The sequence below is a fragment of the Motacilla alba genome, chromosome 2, assembly GCF_015832195.1.
Source record: "Motacilla alba alba isolate MOTALB_02 chromosome 2, Motacilla_alba_V1.0_pri, whole genome shotgun sequence".
Classification (NCBI taxonomy): Eukaryota; Metazoa; Chordata; class Aves; order Passeriformes; family Motacillidae; genus Motacilla; species Motacilla alba.
In genome coordinates, this window is record NC_052017.1 from 40,653,424 (window position 1) to 40,672,690 (window position 19,267).

General features: G+C 41.7%; 1 protein-coding gene across 5 annotated transcripts in view; it reads left to right on the forward strand.

Moving 5' to 3' along the window:
- Positions 1-19,267, forward strand: part of TGFBR2 (transforming growth factor beta receptor 2) — an 83,310-nt gene that overhangs the window by 60,980 nt on the left and 3,063 nt on the right. For all 5 annotated transcript variants that reach the window (XM_038125045.1, XM_038125053.1, XM_038125063.1 and 2 more), the window contains 3 exons: positions 3,593-4,392; positions 8,488-8,629; positions 16,334-16,461. In XM_038125045.1, the coding sequence (XP_037980973.1) occupies positions 3,593-4,392; positions 8,488-8,629; positions 16,334-16,461 (1,070 nt within the window). The remainder of the gene's footprint in view (positions 1-3,592; positions 4,393-8,487; positions 8,630-16,333; positions 16,462-19,267) is intronic.

Below are 19,267 nucleotides of genomic sequence, written 5' to 3' on the forward strand. Positions count from 1 at the left end.
GAAAGGACTGATCCACCCAAATAATAGTTCTGGGTAGGGAAAGTTATTTAGGAGCACGTTTGCAAAACATGAAAGGCTGTTTCATTTAACCATTTCCTTGTCTGCCTATACAGCCAGGTTTTGCTCATTCCAGTGCTCAGAAAGAGGAAGCTGCACTCCCATTTTTTAAAATATGGGGTTTCAGTCATAGGTATTTATTTATAAGTGAACATATTTATTCTTAGATTCCTTAGTCAAGCCATAAAATGTTGGATAGCCTCTATGCAAACATACAGCTATGCTCTGAATTTTGATCCTGTACTGATTTTGTACACTGATTTTGCTGAGAAGTACCCCATCCTTAGTTTGTGCTGGAATGGCTGATTTGATTCTGCTCATATCATCAGGCAAAATCAAAGGCAGTTCCAGAAGTGACTTGCTTAGGACACACCTCAGTGCCCCTAGCTCTTTGCTCTTGCTATCCCCTTTAATTCTCCTGTCAGGCAGCTTGGTCCCTTCCTAAGCTTAGAGTTCAGCCTTGTCAGTCCTGACACTCAGTTCTCCCTGATGTGTGCTCATTCTTACACTTCCCTAACGTTGAGTGGGATTTGCCCAGTGTCTTTAATACTGAAAATTAGCACAGCCTTTGTCCCTGCTGCTTTTAGGTGGGGTTGTGCAGCTGAATGCTTTTCACCCCCTTCTTCTCTGCTTCCTCCAAGCAACCATGCCATAGCAGATGTGTCACTTTACAGCAGGGCTGCAGGATGATACAGTGCCCAGGGGGAAGTGGCCAAACTGCTCAGCTTCTGCTTTGATTAACTTTTTTTTACATTCTTTTTCAAGTAACATTTGCAACATTGATAGGTTTTTTTTTTTCCCTTCTACCAGAAATTCCCCTGTACCGCAAGCAGAGCTTTCTCTTGTGCAAAAAGAGGAAGAGCTGAAGGAGCTGAGAACTCTGCTGGAGAGTTCTCAGCTGTAGAGCAAAATAGTACAGCCTGCTCTAGGACATTGTAGGAATGATTTGAGATCCTCACACAGTTCATAACAGTAAAGAAGTGGGGTGTGTTTCTCCTCAGTTAGAGCTGAACGTGCACCCAGCTACCTCCAACTGCTTGAAAGATAACTAATAGATCTTAGGGCTTTTGTCACTCATTTTGAAATATATTTGTATTTCAGATCAGGTCTACATACTGCAGCTCTGTGGCAAAGAAAAAGGACTTAAAAATCCCTAAAGAAACATTTTTATCTTTGTGAAAGAGTATACCCTATGATATAAATGACATGTTACTCATTTCCAAGGGCAGAGTCCAGATTTAAACATGCTTTTCTGTGGTCAAGAAAAAACAACAAAAAAAACAAAACCAGCAAAACAGAACCCCAAATATTCAATAAAATTACTTTCTCTGATTGTTACAGGTCACAGTTGTGTCACGTAGTCGTGACCTGCTTGCAGTCAAAACTCCAAAACAGCCATCCCACAATGCAGTCAGTTCTCCTCCACCAGGGTGTTTCACAAGTTCTTAATAAAGCAGATTTTCTAGAAGCGAAGAATGCACGAGGGAATAAGCAATGCAAATCTATTTACTGACGGTGACATTTGACTTTCTAAATATATTTTTCCCATAAGAGCCATACAAACACAAGAGATTTTTCCCCTCTTCAATATGTTTAAAAGCAGAAGAGTTGGCTTTAATCTGTGATGAACTCTTAGGTATTGTTTTGATCTAAAATGTAATAATTTTAAAATATACTAACATTTCATTGTTGAGAGAAACTACTGGAGAACAAGGATTTGTGGTTTGCATAGGTCTGGAAGGAGGGATTGCCTTAAGTTCTTTTGCATAAATAGAAGAAATATATTTTTGTAGGTCCTGCTAGGGCTTGTCATTGACCTGTGCTAGGCTGGGAATGACAGTGCTAGAAAGGCACTTCTTCCTTGAAACCCCATGAGAGAGGCTAGGATTTAATTACCCACTTGCATCTGGTTGATGAACCTTTCAAACAGAGGAAGCACATCCTGGTTCAGGATGCAAGCCTTTTTCCAAATAAAAAGAATATACTTTTCAGATGTCCTATCACCTGCCTTTGAACAGCTGATGGCTCCTGCTAATTGCCAGCTGGGTTTACAATGGAATAGTGATTACAAGTGAAATTGGAGGGTCAGAGGTACTGCTTGCTCTCACTGTAGACTTTTTACCCTTATCCGTTTTAGCATTGCTCATCTGTGTTTTGAAAGGCATAGAGTAGGGGAAACAGTGACTTGTGGCTCATGTAGTTAGTGACAGCTTCCCTTCAGAGCTTATTAAACTTTTCCTTTTTGTATTGACTTATTTGGCCTGATGCACAGAGCCTGAGTCAATGACATGGCTGTAAGCATCTGCCACAGCATCATGCTGCCACCACAAGCTACTTGCTTAACTGTAGTTGCAGCTTCATTTGTTTCAGTCCATTCAGGTTAGGCTCCCAGGACCTCTTCTAAACAATTCCCTGCCTCATGCAAAGATGATACAGTACATTTATCTGACTCAAAGGAAGAAAGAAAGAGAGTAAATTTCCATTTGTTCAATCAAATCAGTTTCAGATATAAACTCTGGCTCTCCTTTAATCTCTTCTTGTAACAAAACTATTCACTTTTAAACTGGTTGTCTTCCCTAAGAAATACTGAGCTAGAAGGTAGTTTTTAGAGGTGACAGGGCAACTCTCACCTGTAGGATAAAAATCTGTACTCTTCCCAGAGCACATCCCTATTCTAGGATGTTGTTCTTCTCTTCTCTATATGTTCCACCTAAGAATGTTAGCGTGTGCACTGCAGTGAACATCATCTTTACAGCAGAAGACCATTGTACAGCCAGCAAGGAACTCACAGAGGAAGTTTTCCAACACATAAATCCATATAGAAGTACCTGGAGGGTGGTGGTGGTGACCATTCTGAGTCTGTTTATATGCAGGTATTTGCATTAGGTCTAGCCACTAGAACTATTTGCAATTAGTTCTAGTTCACTCGCATATATCAAAGCATGAGAATGAGTTCTGGTTTTTGGGTCTGTATGCAAGCATACATACTTTTCCCTAAATATTTTTGTATAGTGTGTGAACAGACTTCCTGAAGATGGCTTTGCCGGGATCCTACTAAAATATATTGGATCTGGAGTAATAACTGGGCAAGTGGGAGTTCACAGGCTTCATTTTCTGTTTATTTATAGAAAAATTAATGTGTTCTAGTAATTAGTGGTTAAAGGAGCAGTTCTGTCAAGAATACATTGACAGAGTAAGTACAGGAGACTTTGGCTATTGTATTCAGGAAAGTGAAGATTTCATCCATTATGTATTAAAAGCCTGAGAGAAGAATAAAGCTACTAAATTACATTAGGTTCTTACTTGTTCAGTTCTGGCTTTTTATAAAGTAAGCAGACAGGAAAGTCCTGGTAAGCAGAGGCATACATACAAAACAACATTTTGAAGCAAGAAAGCAGTGACAATTTTTATTATTTGCTGTTAGTGGAGAAGATAATGTATTGCATTCTGGATAAAAATTATAATTATTGACAGCATTCTATACATATCAAACTATGATATAACTTCATGCATACCCTACTTCTGTTCTTTACAGATGACCCCCGTAAGCCAGAGGAGAAAGATGAAATTTCCAAAGTAACAATCATAAGTCTTGTCCCGTTACTGGTGATTTCTGTTGCTGTGATTGTTATCTTTTATGCCTACCGCACTCACAAGAAGAGGAAGCTCAGCAAGGCATGGGAGAAGAATGTTAAGCCCAAGAAGCATAAGGACTGCAGTGATGGCTGTGCCATTATGTTAGACGACGACCGCTCAGACATCAGCTCCACGTGTGCCAACAACATCAACCACAACACAGAGCTGCTGCCCATTGAGTTGGACGTTGTTGTTGGCAAAGGAAGGTTTGCTGAAGTGTATAAAGCCAAATTGAAGCAAAACACATCAGAACAGTATGAAACTGTGGCAGTCAAGATTTTCTCCTATGAAGAATATGCTTCCTGGAAAACTGAGAAAGATATATTCTCAGATGTAAACCTCAAGCATGAGAACATACTCCAGTTCTTGACAGCAGAGGAGCGTAAGACAGACCTTGGCAAACAGTATTGGTTGATCACTGCCTTCCATGCTAAAGGAAACTTGCAGGAATATCTCACACGGCACATTATAAGCTGGGAGGACCTCTGGAAACTTGGTGGGTCCTTGGCACGAGGGATTGCCCATCTGCACAGTGATCACACACCCTGTGGTCGTCCCAAAACACCTATTGTACACAGAGACCTAAAGAGCTCCAACATCCTGGTGAAAAATGATTTAACCTGCTGTCTCTGTGACTTTGGTTTATCCCTGAGGCTGGACCCTTCCCTGTCTGTGGATGACTTGGCGAACAGTGGGCAGGTAAGTTAGAAGGTTGAAAGGGGGGCCAGGTAATGTACCAGTTGGTCTGTCAGTTCCTGGACTGAAAAGATGAAAAAGGCTTCTATGACAGGTTTGACTTAAAATAATTTAAAATTACTGTGAATGTGTTTATAAACAAAGAAGCTCTGAAGATTAAAGCAACAATGAGAGAAATGCAATGCAGGTTTTGTTATGATTGGAGACCTGCATGTGTGTGTGATGCAACCATCCCCTCACTTATACCAAGCATGTATGAACTTGTTAGCAACTGTTCATGGTGCTGCTGCAACGGACACAAATACAATAAGGATCTGCTTCATCTTGTGGGGCTTTGACACAGTTTTCATGCCTGATGACATTACACTTCTGTGTGACTTGACCCAATCCTGGTCTACCCCAGCATATATGAAGTCAGTCTTGCATCCTCAAAAGCTGTAAGCACGGAACTACTGACAGATATAATTTTAAAATTCACAAAAATAGACATCTTTAATGAATGGTACATTCTCCACATGTAAGCAAATACAAGGATGTCAAATAAAAATAATTGCCTTGTTGTGATTCTTCAAGTAAGGAGCATGGATAATACTCATCTACTTGACAGGGATGTTTATGAAGGTGTTGAAGATTACCTACATCTACATATTGTCTCTTTTAATGAAAACTTCCGCAGTATAAATTCAGATCATTCATTAACTTAATTCCTAATAGTTTAATTATACATGTATTTGTATATTTTTATATTTATATTTTTATCACTCAAATCTTGTCCATTTAAAAAGACTTTTACCTCACATGGAACTAATATTTTCGGCTAGAACATTTTCAGGGACAGATCTTCAGTCTGTGGTGTTCTGTTGAGTTTACAGGAGTTTTACTGTTGTTTATCAAATGTGGATATGCCTTTGGAAGTCTCCTTATTGAAAAGCAACTGTTCTGATCTCATTTTTAGAAGATTTATTAACCAGAGCCATGAGTGAATGTTAATTAGTGGAGTCATATTGAAAATACTACAAACACCACTCTGTTACATGTAATTTCTCTCCAGCATGCCAGAACTTTTTAGAGTTCAATGAAGTCATACCAGATTGTCAGTCATAAGACTGGTCCCATTTGGAGCAAGACAAGGACTCTGAAATGCATCACCCACAGACACTTTGCTTAAAGCAGACCCTTAATAGCAAGCTGATTTCTCTGGCATTGCTCAGTGTCACTTGGAAGTAGGAAGATGCTCCCACTTCCACAGTCCACACCAACACTGATGACAAAGTACAGGGCTGCCCAGATCAGGTTATGTCTTTGGAGCTAGTGTCCTTGGGCACTGGTGTTGAGGCTGACTGTTTTAATTTGTTTAGCTTCAGTGAGTCTGTTTTGGGGTGACCCAGCTGGTGTCATTCTTCTCTGTGACAAGGAGTATGAGTCAATTATTTGACTCCAAACTTTGCCTTGTTCTTTCTGGGCACACAAGAGAAACCCACTTTAATTCCCCAACATGCCAGCTTCAGTGCTGTAGCTTTTATTAAAGAAGTCTTGCACCAAGATTTGTCTTATGCATAATTTCTAGAATTTACCCTTTGACTCAAATCCTTGCCACCAGGAGATTCAATTATACAACTTGTATAATGGAGTTGACCCAATTTTTAATTCAAGAAAAACTTGAGCTTTCAATGAAATAAATAAGAGTGTAAGTATTTAACTGTTTCTCTGGTCATCCTTAGACACTAATATTGAAGGCAAGTTGTTGGGATTACAAAGCCATCTTCTTTCCAATCTGCTCAACTACCTTCCATATCATGCAGATAAAGCCATTATTGACTACAATACCAGGCTGGAAACCACCTTTTTCCCCTATAGAACCTTTGCGGTCTTTTGAGTTTGGTCATCCATGATGGTTAATATTTGCAGACATTACTTAATGTCACCTTATAAATCTGGAACTTCTTCCCACTGTGTTCAGAGAACTGGTAGGTGGCTGCAAGGCCAGCAGTTCTGTACCTGAGCAGCATCAGCACCCTGGTAATAGATGGTTTCTCATATCAGATAAAGAGTATTATATACTGCCTCTCTGACTGATACACCTCAGGGCATGGAACATCTCTCAACAGCTTGAAAGAAATGTATGATCTCCAGTAAAAAAAGATTCAAACATCACAAAAATGAAGAGAGATGGTCCCTCACTAGAAGTTTTGGAAAATCAAGAACTGAAAGCAGACTGGTATTTGCAGAGAAGAAGCATATCCGGACCCTGGAGGGGCAATCAGCTTAATTGCCATAGTTTAGATACCTAAAAATGCCTTTGAGACTCAGGTGTCACTTGTTTTCAAGATACAGAAAAAGTGTCTATGACCAAAAGACCTAATAATCTAAATACAGATAAAAGGACATAAGCAGAATGGAATACATGAGAAGTTTTAAGCAGGATAGATATAAGATTGGCTTGATAGCATTCTTCAAGCGTGTCCGCGCATTCTTCTGTGCATTTTAGTTGTAGCCTTCATCCTCCACTGTCCTGCAAATGTGCAGAATCCTTTTCATTGCTGCAAAGAGCATGTTAAATGCCAGACCAGAACAGAACTTTGTGGCAATGTGAGGGACCTGTGTCTAGAGCAGGCAACCTTCTTAAGCTTTGGATGGGATGTGCTTGGAGAAGAAATCATGTGTCTAGAGAGTTAATGGTGAGCAGCAACAACCTCTGCTCCAGTGTTTCCATATGTACATTTTATGTAGGGAAGGGAGTTGGTGCTCACCTCGGTGGTGCTGAGACATGACTGTCCCAAGTACCTCTTCAGCGTATAGCTGCTATTCACGCGTTTGGCCTTAAATTCATCAGTGTCAATGTAGCAGGGAACTTAACTTTGAGACTGCTCACACTGAATTCTTTTTCCTGTCCTCTGTTTATAAAGGCTTTGATCCTACAACCATTCGGATATTTTCGACACAGAGATTTTCTGCTGTTGCAAGGTCCTATGACAAAACTATGTTCTTGATCTTTCCTTCTTCTTATGACACTTTCCACTTTTTGTGGAACATCTTACCATTTGCCCTGAGCCTGAGGTGATAAGACATGTTCACAGAAGCTTATAAAAAGGGTGTCATAGGGCTCTCTCAAGACTGTGCATTTACTATGTGGCTGTCTGCAGTTGCAGACCCAGTAACTGAAATGATCTTTCGCAGCCCTGCTTGCCTCTGAGCTCTGGAGTGATTGCTGTAGTGTAAAGAGCTCACTTAAATCATATGTCCTACTGCATCACCCACTTGTGTTTGTTCATCTCTGCCATTAACCAGTCTTCAACTTGAAGCTGTCTTTGCCTGATGAGAGACTTCTGTTTGCAGTTCTTCAAGGGGGATATGTTATTTATACCCTGTGAAGAGTTTGTCATTTGAGAGCAACTGTTGAGTGATCCAAGAATTCTTCCTTAAATCCTTTCTTGTGATAAAAACCAGACTTTAAACTTCACCTTCTGTAATACAAAATCATAATCTAGATCTCAGAAAAGCTGCTAAAGTCATTGCTGAAAATTGCTCAGTATGAATAAAGTTTATGAGAACGTTTTTTCAAAAGGGCAGATTTTTTGTTTAGATTCAAATGTGTGGTTCTGCATTCAGTATTTGTGTGTTTGCTTTCTTCTGCCAGGCCTGCATTTACTCTCCTTTTAAGCCTGCCATGAAAAGAAACAGCTAACACTGTAATATGCTGTGCAACATAATAGAATGTGTTTCTTGCTCATCTGAAAGACACTTGGTCAGCAGCACTTGGTCAGCAAGAAGGACACTAGCTTCAGGCCCAAAGGTCATAGTTTATCTGTGAATAGCCAAAGAGTGAGAAAATTTGTCAGAGTCAAAATTATTTGCTTAAGGAACTAAAAAGGGCTATTTTTTTTTCGTCACCAGGAGAGGTGCAAGTAAGTTGGTAGTCAAGACAATGCCAGATTCCCCTGGCAGCAGAAAATATGGCCTGCGCCAAGTATAGCCTGAGTTTTTGGATACATGTCAAATGGCACTGTTTCTGTGAAAGCTGAAGTTAAATCACAGTGGAATCCAAAACATGAATTGCAATTTCAGCTCATGAGCTCTCCCTAATCTCTTCTCCTGTAGGTTGGCACAGCAAGATATATGGCCCCTGAGGTTTTAGAGTCCAGGATGAACCTGGAGAACATGGAGTCCTTCAAACAAACAGATGTGTACTCCATGGCTTTGGTCCTCTGGGAAATGACATCTCGCTGTAACGCTGTCGGAGGTAAGTGCCATCTGTTTTCTTCTCTCTAAAAGTATGTTGAGACAGACACGCTCTCATGGTTGTCTGGGGAGAGGGCGATTCCTTCTCCCTATCATAAGGTTTTCTAGCCGTAAATTAACAGTCCTTCAGTAGTGTGATGTGCATGAGCAGGCTTGAACACCAATCACTAAGTGCAGAGTAAATTGATCCTCAGTTGGTGTAAGGATAAGTTTGCTGTTAAGTAGATCACTTCTAAAGATTATTAAAGTCTGGTTTCCTATGACAGTTTGGGTAGCCATGGATTGACTCAGTCTAGTTGATCTCATTCAAAATAATTGGAAACATAAGTCAATTTGAAATATTAAACTGAAGAAGTGATAACTGCTTCCCATTTACTTTCATGGAATGTTAATTCTCAAACCTAGTAAGGGCCAGTTAAGTGTCACATTTGCTTATTGGTAATTTCCATAAGAGGCATCATAGTGGGATGGAAAGTTTCCTGTTTTCCCAAAGTCACCAGCTGCTGCATATCACGCTTTGTGATTTTGCAAGAGATTATCCTTATGAGAAATCAAGGGATGTTTGTGGTATAAAGTGTAGTAACAAAATAAAAAATTATTGGAACTGACTATCAGAGCAGCTCCATGAAAAGCCACTATGCTTGTTCATATTCAGAGTTTCTTCTGAAACAAAACTCCCCCTTTCTGCTTTGCCTAAAGTTGACCCAAAATTCCCAGTGTGCAACACTGGTATGTGCTAGAAATCAGAAGAGTTGCTGTTGGGATATCTACAATACATATTGCCATGTTTGAAGTTTTTCACCTTTCTTCAGGAACTAAAATAAGACAAAGTTGCATGTCAAATTCTTCAGCCTTCTGGAATTGTCTAAGAGTCATTCTAAAAAATATTGTTGCACAGTTCAGAGCTCACACAGGCAGTCTAAGGAGCCGGCCTGTAAAAGGTAACACTAATGTGGATATTATAGTAGATATACAACTGTGATTTGATTTGTTATCCTTCTTCCAAAACCACAGAGGCTCCTTTTTCATTGGACTTGGCATGGTTCCACCTTGAAGGGCTGCCATAGACACAGAGACAGGGCAGTCTTGCAAGCTAGAGCACTGTGCTATGAGGAACATAGTGTACAGGAGGGAAACCAATGTCCCAGGGGAAGATGTGCATAGCTGCTCCTTGTTTCTCTGGCAGCATCTGTGGGATACCACAAGGGAGGTCTCTGAAGCCACTCTGCACAGTGACTGTGTGGCTGCACCACAATGTCCATGTGCAGGAGGGAGGAATTGCCTCCATCTCAATCTCCTGCTCTGTCTGACCAGCATTTGGTCTTGCTGGGTGGGCTGCATTGTGGGCAACAGATTTGCCCCTGTTTGCACCCTGCCAGGAAAGCTACAAAGCGAGTATGTGTGCGAATGTGCTAGCGTAAAAGCATGAAAAGAACACCAAATTCTTTTCTAGTCAAACATTTAAGGGTAAAACATTTGGTGCTTCAGAAACTGAACCTCAGTCTGACATATAACAAGGCAAACCTATCCATATTTAATGGATCATGGTCATACCTGTTTCTAAGTGCATTGGCACAACCTCAGCCTTTCATTAGCACTTCTGTAAATGTGGCAGAGGAGATTTAAAACCTGAAAAAAAGGAACTGTGCCCTGTCTCATGATCTGTCTCTGTTTCTTGCATTTAGGAACTCACCTGATTAGTATAAATAAGAGCTGTTCACTATGGAGTCTTTCATCTTTGATGATGCCTGAGTCCCTTCCTGTTCAGATTTGCTGAGTAGGGCAAAATGAAGATTGCAGCAAAAGCAAACCTTATTGCTGCTGTTCTCAGAAGGCAACTGCTAAAAGAGGATATAAAGGGAGTTTCATAAGGAAGGAAAATCACCAGCATGTTTAGCGAGAAGAGATTGACCCATAATAACCTTGAGAAGAAGAGCTGAAGTAATTTCAGTAAAGGGAAATATTTCTCTGGCCCGGTGTCCCCTTTTAAGTGATGCTTAACCCCCACCCACATCCTGATTTTCCCTATTAATTTCATCCCTCAGTCAGTCTCATCTCCAGAAATACATTTCTTGAGTTTTATTTCCCTATTTCAATCATCTTTCCTGAGGTGAGGTCCCCAGCAAAACCCCAGAAGCACTAGGGCAGATCTGTAGAGGTTGGAACTTGCTCTTAGCATCTCTGGCTAAAACAGTTAAACACAACTCCCAGGATGTAGATCCCTTAACTTGTCACTGGTACTGAGCTGCAACAGCAGTGCACCATTACTCTCATTTCCTTCTCAGATTTTCCCCTGGTTCGAGCAGTCTGGTTATCTTTGCAGCCAGCTGGTGAAATACCCTTACAGTGATTCATGACTACAGCTCCCCCTCTGCTTTCCTTCTGCATCTGTCACTTGTGAGACTCCCTCCTCCTCTCCTTGCAGCCTTCCTGAGGAGCTGCCTTTGCTCATGTAAACCCTTCTTTTATTCCTAGGCTGTTTGGCAATGAGAAAAATGCCTTTGCATGTGAGGCAGAGTAGGCTGACCTGATTGCAGACAGCCTTTTCAAAGGAGCCTAAAAGATCGAGGCTCTGTCTTTACAGGGCAGGCTTGGCTGCGGTGTCAGATCAGGGCAGTTTTGAGGGCCAGAGGGGGGAGTCTTAGCTAGGACAACAGCATTAACAACTTTATTTAGGGAGGGAAGAATGCTAGGAAGGAGGGCTAATTGCCATTCAGCCACACAGAGGTACAGGGACTTATTTCTTTTTCAAAGGGAGCTCTTGGGATTCATTTGTCAACATGCAGGTGTTCGGTGAGTGTGGGAGGTGATGCAGGCAGGTCCTTTCACTACAGACACTTTGTCAAACACAGCCTCCATCCTATGCCAGGCCTCTTCAGTCAGCAGACATTTAAACAAAAATACCCAGCAGCACAACCCATACTGTGAAGCTGCTGTAGTAAATAAGCAGGTGGGGATCAGCTTTTGTGAAAGGCCACGCTGTTCGTTGTTACTTTGTTGTGCTAAATATGGAGAAGCAGAAATGGGGCACAAGGGAAAGGGAGACAGAGGCAAAGATCGAGGTTGACTGATTTTTCACCAGAGTATAATTTAAGAGGCATATTTAGAAACTCAGCAATACTACTTTGGGGAGAACTTCAACTGTTCCACACTGCTGTTAACTTGGTATTTCATTCAGCACAACAGCTGTGCACCAGATGCTGCACGTTGCAAGAAATACAATTTTCATCTCAACCACTCGCTTGCAGAGTGACACAGCTTTGGTGACTGAGACAAGTGTAATTTCTCTGACAGCCTCCTAGAAAGAAAAGAAAACCATCTGGTTTGAATCGAAACTGCTATGGGTGAGGGACTGTTGGGGGTGGCAGGGGAGAAGGAGGGGAAAGGGAACTTTTGGATACACAGGTTTGGTGAAGAGGGAGAAGAGAAACCCCTCAGAAAATGGTGATGTTGCTCGAGCAGTATTGTACTGCCTAGAGTGGTGGCTAGCTTCAGCGTAGTAGCAGAGCTTTGTTTAAAATGGTGGCCTTGCTTTACCAGAGCAGTGTTTCATGTGAATAAAATCAGGAGTTATCTTATGCTTACTTGGAAAGAGTCAGCCAAGAGCCACAGTTTGGCAAGTAAACATTAGTGCGTCCTGTACCTCATGAAATGCTCAGCTTTCATCACACTGACGTGGAGCAGTGACATTCCTGGCAGCAGGGAGCAATCAGATGGCCTGTACAGCAGGGCTGTGCCTCTACAGTGGGCCCTGAGGTGGCTGCAGCTGGGGGCTGATTTAAATTTCTCCTTCTGTGAAGCAGAGCCCAATCAGGGCATGTCTGCACTGCACTGGGTTGTAGTGGCATACAGCCCTGCTTGGTAGATCCACACTGCAGTGTCACCCCATGACAGGCACCCCTGTCCTGGAAATTCTCCCAGTGTCACTACAGTGCTACATGTAAGGTAGCAAGTGCTGTCCTTCAACAAGCCCACATGGCAGTGGACAAGGTCACTGCACCACACCCCATGTTGAGCACTGATGTGCTCTGAATTTGCCACTTTCCCACCTCAGGATTCACTGTGCATTGACTGAGCAGCCCCTAAGCCTACACTGATGGCAGGGCTCGTGCACTCCCAAATCTTTAGAAGGGTGATTGTATCTTGGATCTTCAGATGTGAAGTCACTTAGGAAGTATGTGTGCACAATGAGTTTACTCATCCCAATGCATCCTTCCCTCAACAGGGAAACCTAGGGAAATTTATGAAGTAAGCGTTTGACAGCATCTTAAACTTGGCCATGAAACAGCTTTTGGGGCTCTGCTTTGGGCATTATTTTCTCTTTGTGCAAGTTAGCAGATTCAATATCCAAATTTTTTTATCATGAAGAAAGACACTGTCTGAACTATCTGCACTCACTACCTGTGTTTGCATGAGCTGTCACAGTAATTCCACCACCAATTGATTTATCCCTTCTTCCCCCTCATAAGCTCTAAATAAAGGGGCATTTCAAAGAGACCCAGAAGTTCCCAAACACAAGCTCACTGCTGTGGACTGTGCCTCACAGTTGACTTCTGCTGGACTTTCACCTCACTCCTGCTTTGATCCTGCAAATAAAACACCATCCAACATGAGAAGTTGTCCCACAGAAATCAGTAAGACAGATCACATAAGGGAATGTCGAGAGGGTTTGTGGTATGCTCTTCTGACCCAAAGAAAATTTCACTGCAAAAAGCTTAGAGTAGAAAAAGACCACAAGTGAGCCAATTTTCCAAGCTTTCATCACACACAACAAATAGATTTTCAGTAATGTCTCTGTTTGGGGTTAAAAATCCAATCCCAGCCTTTCTGAAAACTATAGCTTGGCCAATGTCAAAAGAAACTAGAGGTACAGCAGTTAGAAGTGCAAGTCAGCTCTCAACCATAAAGATTAAATGCTGGAGGTTAAAGTTGAAGGAAGTCTGCCATTTTTGAATGCTAAAGGTTCTGTAGTTTGTGGTTCCTGATGTATTTATGGTACTTCATCCAGCTGTCATTTTTGGTGCCCAGCTGGTCTAAAACCAATGAAAAGAAACATATAAGGCATGAGAAACCGAATCAGCATCTGTAAACAGCCACACACAGGCACCTAGCCGCAAACATCTTAACCTACCTCAAATTGACATCTGTTACATCAACTGCAGCACGTAAACATGATCCATGAATAACACCAGATATTACCGCAAAAAGTGTCTGACACTTGAGGTTCCACAGCATTGGGATGACTTACTGCATGAGGATTTAGTGGGCTTTTTTTTTACTTTCCAAAGGAAAGAGAAGCATGATAATAAATAGCAAGGAGACGCCGCATGGTTTTCAAACTGAGGGAAGGCATGACTGTATTGGTAGAAAGTCATTACAGTGAATTGGCATCTGGCCTAAATTTCTCTTTCTTTACCATAAACAAAAACAAAGCAACAACAAAACATCCAAACATGAAAAAATTATTCAATCTTTATATTTGGAAGAGGAATGGTCATAACTTATAAACAATTTCTCAAACAGAAAAAATGTATTATGAACCTATCAATTGCCAGCAAGAGTTTTCCCTTCTCCTGCTTGAACCATCTCATTAACTTGAGCAACCTTGAGATTAAATTAGTGAGAGGGAACAACAAGTCAGCACCACAGCACCAGCTTCCCTCTGTTGGCCATCGAGACTCTTCCAAATCTTCACCCTGCAAAATCTCAGAACCTTGGCTGGTGTCCATGACCACTACCACAACTGAACCATGACTGATGGAGATGGTGTAGGAAATGGCCATCTAGGTCATGTGATTTAAATTCTCCCAGTGAACTTTAATATTTTGTTAGCTTTGAACATATAGGTATGTGCAGTATAATCATTGTGCATCCGCTGCATGCTAACCCAGGACTGACTAGCAGCATGGCAACTTCCTAATTCATTTCTAGGGCTAAAGTCTTGTAAATTTACTTTGGCTGAGTCATCTCAGACTCAGATTAATGTGGGTGAAACTGGTTTGCATTCTTGTAGGAAAGAAAGCAAAGCAGACTTTGGCCCTTGGGTCTTAGAAGATGGGCGTTTTGTTTCTGGGCCATAGCCATTCTCCAGAGCATCTTGTGAAAAGTGGCCAGCAGCAGATGGCTATAGGGAGAAGGAAGGAGAGCTCTGCAGGAGGCATCTAGGGGGTGATCTGCTGCACTGCACACAGTTGTTTGCAGCTGAATCTCTAAATGCTGAGCATTTGAAGCACAAGGTTTAATATCCCTTCCAAAATGTTTGTTATTGTAACTTGGCTATTCTTTTTAAGCATTAGCCTGATAAAGTCTTCATCTCATGGCCATCACATACAAGTGAGATCTACAGCCTAATTTCAAGGCTTTGGAGAAAAATCCAAAGATAATTGTCTTCAAGACTACCCTGTTTTTGTCATGAGACATGACAGAAGGATCTGACCTGTGTTATCTTGATCCTTAGTTATTTTCAGTAGTGTATCATATGACCCCATCCTTACCTTTCGCTGCCAAAGTAAACAAACCCAAGTGTTAGATGGTCTTCCCATTTCTTCTGGGCCTTTAATCCTTATTCACATTTCTCAACACTTTTTACCCCTTGGGAGGAGTGAGCAACACTGGGCACTGCAGTTGAACTTGGTTGTAGCATCATGCAGCAGTGATTTGTCTCTCTGCTCATTCGTCTCTGTTCACACATCATCTGGGCATTCACATGCATTCTCCAGACTGCTTTGTAGATTATACTTCAGTTTTTCTTGCCCTCAATTAATTCCTAGAAAGAAATAAGAGGCAGCAGAACAGGCCAAGTTCATAAATCTTTATCTGATAGCAGCAAGTCATTAGGCCTGTGAGTAAAGTCTCCATCTGTTCCCAAAGAAACCACAGCATTTTCTACACTGTGTCAGCATCTACTATAATATTTCCACTCTCAGAGATTTCTTGAGTTTTCTCCAAAGGTCCCATATGTCTGCCTCTTCCTTTCTCTCTCCAAAGAAAAGCAAAGAAAATATGCAACATGCAAACAAAAACTAGAGTGGCAGCAGCCCCTTCAAAAAGCTGTGCCCCTGTATCGCAGGCCAAAACTGATCCATTTTGGGAAGGAAATCTAAAATAAGAGCAGACTACTACTTTCTACGAAAGAATGCAGCTTAGGAGTAAACAAGGGCAGTATGGCAGCTTCCAGCATTGCTCCTTAACTGTGTCTTTGCCCTTTCCAAGCAACTGTTTCATCCTAGCAGTCCACTCATTCACATCCACCATGACCTAGATAGATTTCAGTTTATTTTTCACCTGATAAGTGTGTAGACTCCAGGAGAGCTAAAGGTGACCAACTGTTCAAAAGCTTGGCTCACGCAAAATCACCTTAAACCCCCTATGCATTTTACCTCAACAGAGATTGAAAGGCTTACAAACCATTATAGACTACTCTGCTTCTTGGACTGTTGCTAATATTATTATGTACTAAAGGGTTTAAATGAGAATTGTTTCGTTGGCTAGGAAACAAAAGGGGAGGGAAGGAGTGTGTGTGAGAAACACATTTGAAACATTTTTGAAAATGCCAACTGGCTTTGCTTTGTTTGGAGCTGGTCAAGCAGAACAGTGGCAGCGAGCAGCTAATCAGTAGCTCCTACTCCTCAGAGAACAGCCAGCTCCCTTCACTCTTGGCACCAGCACAGCCCAGTTAAATACTCTGTGTTTGCTTCTTTCCCAGAAGTGAAAGAGTACGAGCCCCCATTTGGCTCCAAAGTGCGAGAACACCCTTGTGTGGAAAGCATGAAGGACAATGTCCTGAGAGACAGAGGGCGACCCGAGATCCCCAGCTCCTGGCTTAACCATCAGGTAAGAGCACCACACAGGGGGAGCAAGAGCTGCGCTGTACATTTAGCTGCTGCCTGAAGCCTGAGCCTTACCTCAGTGCCCTGCCCAACAGGCTGCACCTGTTTTTGCATGGAGAGGTCTGTCACACATGGAGAAACTCTATCACACAGTGGCACTGGTGCTGACATGGCTCAGACACCGCAGTTCTCTGCACTGTGCCTGCCCCAGTGCTCCGGTATTCCTGCTATACACCAGTGTAATCTAAAAGCAGTCAAAACAGAAACATTGGAAGCCTGACATCCAAAACTCATCCAGAGAGCTACAGAATAGTTAGGCCCTTAAAGCACACTGTGTGTAGGCTCTGAAAGGGCAAAAAAAACAACTTCACACATGGGCCTCTGTTGCAGGCAGAATGGGAGCTTCAGATAAAATTTATTAGAGAAGCCCTCCTGTTGAGTCATGAGGTACAGAAAGGATCCCCTTGCTTTCTAAACTCCTTCTCAGAGGTGTCTGGGTGTGGCTGGGTTCAGTCTTAGCCACATATTTTGTCAACAGTTTACATTTTAAGGATTATATAGGTGCAATTGAACCATTATAACTTATATAACTTTGTCCCACATGATTAAGGTTGCCAAACTAGATATAAAAATATAAATGATTTATTATGATAAGGACTAGACAAAAAGGTCTTAGTCAGTGTTATGTACTACACAGTATAGGACCTGTAAGTACTCATATAGTGGGCCCTATGAGGCAATATTGAAGCAATCATATTAAAGCAACTGTACTAAAGGTAGCAAAGCCAATTATTAACTTAAGATTGATGTCAGGCACCCATGCCAACAACCTTAGGCAAATCTCTTCCCCTCAGCCTCAAGGAGTAACCTTGAGGGCATGGGAGTAACCTTGAGGCATTGGACTCCTCAAGGGGAGGAATCTCTACGCTCACTCCAAGAAGAGTTATGTTAGAAGATGCTGTTGTTAAAAAGTGGGACTGGGCTTTCATAATATAAAGCAATTGACTGTCAGTCAGATGTCTCCAGGCCAGCTCAGTCCGCCCAGCAGCTTTAAATAGGTTATTAATAGTATCACTTGCTAGTTCCCTTGTTGGGCAGTTCACCAGGTCTACCACATCTTCACCTCACTATCAAGGTGTTTGAGTCAGGCTGGTTTCAGCACTATCCAACACCAAAAGCAGCATGATGCCCTTCTCCATTCACCACTGGTAGCTCTGCAAACAGGGCACTCTTTAATTTGTTTTACCCCATTTCCAGGGAGACCATCCTACTACAGAGGACCTTCAGCAAAGAAAGTAAATCTGATTTAAATCTGGTTTACCATGGAAACCAGTCATAGTTTTATCCCAGCTGTTGACAGGTTTAAAGAAATATGAAATTAGTCTTAGCAAGCCAGTCTAGTTTTATTCAGGTCATGCATTAGCAGTCCGTTTCCCTTGGATGTCACAAAGCACTTTGTCAGCTTCCTCCATCCACAAGCACCACGGTTGCACTTCCTTGGCAATAGTAGATTTTTCAGTAGATGAAACTGAACGGAAACAAGCCAAACACATGCACTTCTTCACCTTTGCTCTCAGTAGTTTTATCAGTAGAGATAAAATGTGAATCATATTAGAGAAGTGAGGCTTGGTCATTCCACTTCTCAATGAAATATGCTGAGTGTCTTTAATGACAAAAGGAAAGTTTCACGAATTTTTATAGAAGCCCAAGCAACCAAGAATATAATATACTATTTCCATCAAGAGCAATGTAACACTCCCTTTTTAATTTCATTTGGGAAGTTAAAATCAGTCTGACAGCTACTTAAAAAAGACCAAGTGAGTGGCTAAAATCAATCATCTTTCCAACCAGGAACACCTGCCACCTGATGACTATGGCAGAGTCTTTATGTTCTCAGGTGTGAGGAGTAGGGCTATTGAGGAGGGGCTTTTAACGAGGGAAGAAAGTTGATTTGAGGGAAACCTGGATATCTGATACTACCAGCACTAAAAGCCCTTGACAGCAAGGCTGAGTGTGCAGAGAGTTGCAGCTTGAGGTACTGGGTTAGAGCTGCAGGATACACTGTGGATTTCATCACCTCTGGGTTTATAAAGCAAGTAAAATGATCATGGATTTGGACCTAGGTGTCTTGCATTTGACTTCAGAGGTTTCTTCCCTGTATAAAACCCACACCTCAAACTTCCCCCAGCAGAGAGCACCCCACCAACTGGGAGGGCCATGCACTTGTGCTCATGTGTCACCAGAATGGGCACAGCTGGCCCCAAAAGGGGTCAGCTAAGAGTCTAAGGAAGGAGATGCCTGATGACATGCTTAGTGGAAATATAATGAAGGTGGATTTAATTCCCTTTGCCTGAATCCCTTCAGTGTTTCACATTGTGCTGTCTAAGATGCAGTGATGCATCAGTTTCCGCATGGCAGTGTCAGTTTGCAGCAGCTGAGGATCTGCTTTGAACTCCATAGAAGTTGTTCTTACTGTAATGGCTCCTCCATATTCATTTCCTTCCTCTGCAGTTGTGTTTTCGTAATGAACTAATTATTCATCATGATAGAATTCTGGAATGGATTTACATATTACAATTACCCCCACACCCCCCTTAATGAGATTTGTTGCACTTTTGATTTCAAGTTAATGTTTAATATTTAATATAATTTACTGCTTGTAATATCAATGCCAGCAGAAAACTAATGTTATTTGTATACAGACAGTAACATTCTACTATTAGCATTGACATCAGTCAACATCACCAATTAGGTAAATTATACGATTAATGCAGTGTTGTGAAATGTTATTTTTTTAAATAAGTTTAAGA